Raw genomic sequence first — 7,952 nt, 5'->3', positions numbered from 1 at the left:
TAACTTTCTTTCAGGAATTTACCATCTTGGCAATCCCCACCAGCTTGTCTTTCAATGTTTCCTACCCTGAAAGCTTCTTTACTGGATGACTCTCAGCTTCTAAGTGTGTGGAGCTTAATATCTTACCTAGGAATCCATGCAAGAGTCAATTATCACCTCTGAGTCATCCAGAATCTAAAGACCACAGAGCAAGTCTCAAAGTATATCATTTTATACACACCTCATTGGGATTAAAAACAGTTGGAAAGTTCCTGAATACTTTGAGACCAGTATCAGTATTACCCTGATAGCAAAACCAGACAAATATAACAAGAGAACTACAGACCAGTATCTTTTATGAATATAGATGCAAATATGTTAAACAAAATACTAGCAAACCAAATCCAGCAGCATAGAAAATGGTTTATGTAGCATAGACAAGTGGGGTTATTCCAGGAATGCAAGGTTCGTTCGATATACAAAATTCCATCAATGAAATACAACATATCAATAAAATTAAGGACAGAAACTACATGACAACCTTAACAGACACAGAAGAAGCATTTGACAAAATTCAATACCCATTTTTTTTATTAAAAAGAAAAAACTCAGTAAGGTAGGAATAGATGAAATTTCCACTACTTGAAGCATCTATGAAAAACCCACAGTTAACATCATATTTAATGGTGAAAAGACTTAATGCTTTCCCCCTAAAATCAAGAACAGGAAAAAGATGTCCATTTTTACCACTTCTATTTAATATTATATTGGACATGCTAGCCAGGGCACTTAGGCAGAAAAATGAAATAAAGAGAATCCAGATTCAAAAGAAACAAAAGTATTTATATTCACAGATGCACAATCTTGTATACAAATAATGATAATATAATAAAAACAGAATCAGCTCAGAATAGCTACAGTATACAAGGTCAATACACAAAAATCAGTTCTTTCTAGATGCTAGCAGTGAATAATCCAAAAAGAAAACAAATGTTTGTAAAAGCATCAACAAGAACACCACTGAAAAATATTTAACCCAAAAAATCAAGATGTATCCACTGAAATCTATAAAAAACAGCATTGAAAGAAATTACAGAGCTAAATAAATGGAAAGACACTCCATGTTTATGGATTAGAAAATTTAATACTGTTAAAAGTATCAACATACAACATACTCCAATCTGATATACCAACTCAACACACACACACACACACGCACGCACGCACGCACACGCGCTTGTTACACAGAATTTAACAGACTCTAAAAATTCACGTGGAATGCAAGGAACCCAGAATAGGTAAAATGATCTTGATGTAGAAGGACTTACACATCATAAACTCCAAACTTATTATGGACTTACAGTAATTGAAACAGCATGGTGCTGGCATAAGGAGACACATAAGACAATGGAGTAAAGTTGAAGGGTCCAAAATTAGCCAATTTTACGGTCATGTGTGTATGTGTTTCTTTTTGTTTGTTTTTGAAAAGGATGCCAGGCCATAAAGAAACTAAAGTAAATCTTTGTAACAATTACTATTTGTTCTACTAGATATCCACATATTAAAGAATGAAACTGGATCCCTACAATGACCACATGCAAAAATGGATCAAAGACCTAAATTTAAGAATTAAAACCATAAGCTGCTTACAAGACATAAGAGAAATGAAAACATGTACATAAACCACACATAGGTACAATACTCATAATAATGCAAAAAGAAGCACAATGCAAAAGCAAAAAAACAAAAAGCAAAAGAACAAACAAAAATCCCAGTATACTAATGAAATGACAATATTCAACCACAAAACAGTAACAATACATTCTATAACATAAATGCACTTTGAACTCATTACTCTGGGGACGGTGTGGACACAGACAAAAAAAGGCCACATATTTTGAGTCTGTTAACATAAATTGTCCAAAATAGGCAAATTCATAGGCATAAGTACATGAATAGTTGTCAGGGGCTAGGGAGCAGAACAGGTAGTCACTCCTAATAGATACAGAAAACTTTTTACAGTGATGAAAATGCTCTGGAATTATATAAAGGCGAGTTCACAACTCTGTGAATATACTATAACCACAAATCTTACACTTTTTAAAATGGGGAATTTTATACTATGTGAATTGTATCTCAAAGATGAGGGAAAGCCTATCTTTTCCATTTAAAGGTGGATGAGATAATGTCAACTTGTCCAAAATATATCTTCATTATAGATGTTTCCAATCTCCTGGTATTTTTCTTTTAGTTAACAAGTAAATGTTTGGAGAACTGCTCTCAGGATGTCTTCCGAGATGTTTTCTACATCTGCTTGGTGATTTCATTGAAACCACACAACAGACATAAGGTAGGAGTGCACATAATGCAAGTGAAGGGATTGGCAGGAATAAAACTAAAATCCAGTCATCTGACTGAAGGCTTTAACCTCAATCAATGTGTACTATTTTCCAGATACATTCCATATTATTTTCTATGGATTTCTGGGGAATGGAAAATAATCAGGATAATAATCCCAGGGCTCATGCATGTCAGCCAAAGAATCTTAATTTGATGTTTGATTTCCTCCCTCCCTGCCCCACCCCTCAGGAGAAGATGAACGTTTTACATGGTCATGTGGACCTACTCATACCACTAGTTATCCTTTTTCCTGGCTGTATACTTTTGGTAAGGTGTATAACCTCTCATGTTACTGGATTGACCTATATGGACCATGTGCACAGGTACTTGGTAATCACTGGAACTTCTTGTCAGAATTTATAGGATTCTGACTTGCAAAGTATTAAGAAAATGTTAAATTTGACTCAGATACATTTACAGAGAGCAGCATCTGGAGGACTCTTCCATGAAAGTCTGAGGAACTAGTAATAGTAGAAAGATTTAAGGTAAGAGCTGCCATTTTTGCTGGGATAAGGGGAAGAGTATGAGTGGCATAAAGGTGGTTCCTGATTGCTAGTGTATACCAGAAGACAGAATGTACAGTTACAAAAACATCTTGCTTTCAATGATCTAGTCTTTTCCAGTTCTCTGACTTCCTTTTTAATGGGCCGATATGATTCAGTGATTCCAGAAAATATTTCTTGATTATGTGCCTATTGCCTGAGAGACAGAAAGATCATTACAAGGTAATTTCCACTATGAATTTACTTAGATTCAAATGTGATCTATCAGGCTGTGTCCCACAGGCTGTTACAGTATGGAGACATATTGTGCCTAACAGAAGTATTTATGAGCATGACATTTTCAAATTTCCAACTTGAAGAATATATGAGTTTGGCAAAGCAAGCCTAAATAAAGAGATGCTGAGTAGGGATGCAGAGGGATTCTGGTGAACAGGAGACACTAGGAAATTATGCATAAATCCATCTGTACAGGGCAGGAGACTGATTCAAAGGGGAAGTAATTATATTTAGCAAGGAAAAAAAAAACTTGTGGCTTAGGAGAATGGAAATAATTATAAATAGTTAAGAGTCATGTAATAACCTGGGTAAATCAAAAGATTGGGACCTAAAGTATAATAGAAATATGTTTGAGAGAAAATAATTAAACCCTGGAACAATATAAGGGATGGGAGATTTCATTAACTGTGGTAAAGGTAAGACCATATATATATATGCATAAACTGTACAAGGGTGGGAGACAGCAAAGGCCATGGCACATGTAGTAAGATCAGGAGACAACTTTGTGGAGATAATACCTTCCTTCCAAGTTTATGTAAGGTTTGGGGGGAGTATTCAGGTCATCAAGTTTTTAGTGAGCACCTTTGCCCAATAAGGCACCTCACAAGTCTCCCAAATTGAGTTTTAAAGGAAGCAACAAGAAATGGCTAGGAGATACAAGATCAATAATTTTGTTTTGACAGGTACTGCTCTGTACTGTACTGGCTTTCAGGTACCAGAAAGACATCCTGGAAACATGGGTCTGATAAGTATGTAACTAGAGAAAAATCTTTGGAAAGTACTGCAGTTGACCAGACCTTTGAGACAAGTACTTGTAAGTACAATCAGAAGAATATCCAGGCAATGTGTAGATGAGTTGGGATGGAATAGTAAGCAGTTCAGGAAGCAGTAGCCCAACTGTGCAAGGCTACCAAGGACTCAAAACAAGAGTTTTTTATTTGGGAAAATAGGAGACTATTAGTATGCCTGCAAAGTACATTTTTCAGTGACATATTACTGGATTAGCCACTTTTACAAAGTGAAATGCAGTACACACATGTACCTAAAATTTCTTTTAACTTAGCAAAGTCAACTTACTAATTTAAAGTAGAAAAACAAAAAAGGCCTCTGACTCTATTGTGTAAACATCTTCCCCACCAACCACCAGGGATTGTTTTAGACTCTTGACATTGAATAAGAAGATAAAAGATAAGAGAAGCAACAAGTGAAAGTTACTATCCTCATCATTCTCTTACTCTGGTAGTCCTGGGAAGATAGAAAGGATAAAGATGGTCTTTAGGCTAAACAAAGGTATGAAAATCACAAAGAGTAGCCTCAGTAAAACACTTCTTTTGCCAGGCTATGTGGATTCAAAAACAAAACAAAACAAAACAAAACAAACAAACAAAAAAAAATTTAAAGAGGTTGAAGTTTCAGCATAGCCACTGTATAGTAATAAGGAGTGATGCTGCCCAGTGATGCATGTGCCACATGTTAATATGAAAAAGTTCTCTGAAGTCTCATTTATATATTTCTTTGAATATATACCTTCCTACCCAGGGATGTACTTCCAAATAAAGCAAAGATTATTGTAACTGGACTTGGTCACACAATTAACTATAGACCACAATACATACAATCAGACACTCAATTCATTTGCTGCAGCTGCCAAGTCTCCAGAAAAATTTTGGTGCAGGCTGTGCTTTTATGCTGTAAGTTTGAAATGTTCTATAACTCATAAGATATTGTTCCGTAACAATCTAATAAAACAATAATGAAAAGGCAGCCATAATAGTGTGGTTACATGTGGAGAAAAACTGATTAGGAAGGAAGTGAGAGTATATTTTATCTCTTAAAACTTTTTAAGTTTTTTTCCCACTTTCTATTCAATAGATCGATGTTATTTCTGATAACCTATATTATCACTTACAACTTTCACACAGATGCAGTATCACAACTAGTTCAATACTGTAGTAATAAACTTGAGAACGAAGAACACAAATCTCTTCACGAATTTATTTTATAAAATATGCCCACTTAATTTGTCTTCTTATCACTTTCATAATACATAAGAAGCACAGTGGATGACAGGCCCTTAAAGATGACATTTAGGAGTCCTATAATGAAGGTAGCATACATACCACAACAGTGTTCTAAAGGCTAGCCCAGAAAAACCCACAATACCTTATCACAATATGGAACGCACTGTGTTCTTTTTTCTCATTAAAGTATAGTTTGTTTTTTAAGCCACTGTTTTATTTAGCATTACAGTAAATAGTTGTCTCAACTACTACAAGAATGAAAATAATCTTGAAAGACATCCTTTTTCCCCCTTCCAATGATTTGAAAGCTACATTTCCCCCTGCCAATTTAAAACATCAGATTGATTTGCACTAGTTTTTAAAAACAATCAAGGAACAAGCTCAACAAGTTAGCTGTACCTTGTAGTAAAATGATATACCAGTATGTCTCTCCTTAGTTAAAAATACATAATTCTTTTATTATGCAACAAAACAAATTAACATCACAGACATAGAAGACTAGGGATGGGGAACTACATGAAATATCCAGTAATTTAAGCCTATTTATACTTCTCTATAGGACATGTAATCTTTAACACTTTTGATGTAAAATTTAATTGGGGCATATACAATGTAATTCTTAGGAGTCCTAGTTCCATTCATTTCCAGGCCTGCTTACTGTGTAACTAAGTAACACAAGGCACAGTAGCCGTCCTTTCTGTTATGCTGCAACACTGATCAAGTGCCTTGAAAAACAGTTGATTAAACAAGATGATGGCAACAGAAGGGGAGACTTTGGATTGTCTATTTAAAATCTAGGTAATAATAAAGATTCATTTTAAGTGCACTTTTACATGCTTATTTATACAACAAACTTTCTAATTCTGTTGCAATAGGCTTGACTATGCTATCATTTGGCCAGATGCACTTTCCCCAGTAAACTTAAAACAATAAAAACAACAACAACAACAACAAAAATTAAAAAAAAGAATCCCTGTCCTTTCATATACTAAGAGGATTGGCTACTGAAAAAGTTCATTGCAAGACACATGAAGACAACATACTGTGGCATGAGTTGTTTTAATTTGTTGTGCTGTTACTAAAGTAAAGTTCTGAGGGCTGTGGTTCAAACATTCCAAGTTCTCCCTTCCATCTTTATGGATTCTCAAAATTTTGTACAGAAAAATTCTTTGGGGGCTAGAACAGCAGTACTTGTACCACACTGTTTCCAAACTTCAAGTTTCAAAAAGAAATTGTTAGGGAAAAAAAAAAAAAAGTTCCTGATTTGAGTTAGATACAGGGACAAAAAAAAAAAAAAAAAAAAAAAAGCACATACTTGAAGATTACATGGTCTACAAATGGTGGCAATGTTTTCCTTGCGAGAGTAGTTTTGTTGGTATATATATTTTAAATACTCAAAAAGGCTCAACCTTAAGCAGTAATAAACACAAGCAAAAGTGATTTAACCCTTAAAATAAATATTCAGAAAAACCTCTCTGTACATACAAGTGAAAGAATATGTAACACTTTCACGCAAAAAAATAATTATAATAAAGGATTTGTTCATATATGTAGCTGAAATCTGCTGTTCCAGCCCGCAATGTCCCCAAGGAAGAAGGGAGGCACAGACATACATGACTACTGTGGTTCACTATCTTACAGCCTTTTTGTACTGGGACACTATCACCACCAAATTATCCCTCCTATTATATTTATTACGTTTTAAAATCTTTTTCTTTTTTCTTTCCTTTTCTTTCTTTCTTTCTTTCTTTTCTTATTTGTTTACAGCATGCCAAATCCTTTGGCATATGTGATGGCCTTCAACAATCTCTCTTTAAGTTTTTCTTTGTTTGAATATTCCGGAAGTAAAAGGACATTAAAGCAAGTATGAGATGTAGGTAACCTAAATAGAGAGAAAGAGAGAAACAGGAAAATTGTAAGTTATAGGAAATATGCTCAGTGTTTAATGCTATTAGATACACATCTAGTTAGGATAGTTTGTAATAAACTATAGATTAAATCATAAACACTGTGTTTTTCATCTACAAAGATCAGTTTATCCCATGAAATAATGAAATGTGATGACGGTGATGGTGATGATAGTAACATTTTGTGCTGAGTTTCCTCTCTGTAAGCTACTTACTACATTAGATACTTAACCCTTTAAGTTCATTTAAATTTTCTTACAGCAAACATACCAAGATATTACTAAACCTACTTAATAGCTGAAGTCACTAAAAACCTACTCTAAAGTTGAAAAAATATTCATACCTAGTTTTAAAGATTTCAGAATCTGTTCTCTTTACTATAGATTAGAAATACTGCTGGCAAATTAACAATGAAAATGATTGGAAGGCAAATGTCAATTTTTTTTTTTAAATTAGAGCAATCATGTGGAATTAACAGTAATATATACCAAAGTCAACAAATTACTGAAGATATAGTGTCCAGGCCCACTATAAAATAAACAATATATAATGGAGGACTGATAACAATCAAATGCCAAAATTTTGAAACACATTCCAAACAATCCTCTAAATTTCAGTGTAAGCACTCTAAATAGATTGTTATATAATAAGGCTTTCTTAAACTGTAAAACAAAGGGATAAATCATACCAACTTGACAAACTCAGAACTCATGTAAGCTCCATAATTATTGCTTAGATATGCCCAATTTTAAAAACTTATTCAAATAATAAAAGCAAAATATATTCTCTAATAATGTTTTGTTGACTTGGATATTTCTATATAATATTAGAAAAGTGCATACAAGCTTAATGATGGCTGTGCTTGT

General features: G+C 33.9%; 1 protein-coding gene across 5 annotated transcripts in view; it reads right to left on the bottom strand.

The window, feature by feature from the left end:
• Positions 1 to 6,453: 6,453 nt before the first annotated feature.
• Ube3a (ubiquitin protein ligase E3A) overlaps positions 6,454 to 7,952 on the bottom strand; it is a 76,592-nt gene continuing 75,093 nt past the window's right edge. For all 5 annotated transcript variants that reach the window (XM_051148652.1, XM_051148656.1, XM_051148655.1 and 2 more), the window contains one exon: positions 6,454 to 7,061. In XM_051148652.1, coding sequence (XP_051004609.1) covers positions 6,941 to 7,061 — 121 coding nt within the window. In that variant the 3' untranslated portion in view covers positions 6,454 to 6,940. The remainder of the gene's footprint in view (positions 7,062 to 7,952) is intronic.

The sequence above is a fragment of the Acomys russatus genome, chromosome 7 (assembly GCF_903995435.1).
Source record: "Acomys russatus chromosome 7, mAcoRus1.1, whole genome shotgun sequence".
NCBI classification, from domain to species: Eukaryota; Metazoa; Chordata; class Mammalia; order Rodentia; family Muridae; genus Acomys; species Acomys russatus.
This window is presented reverse-complemented; position numbering and strand designations above follow the sequence as displayed.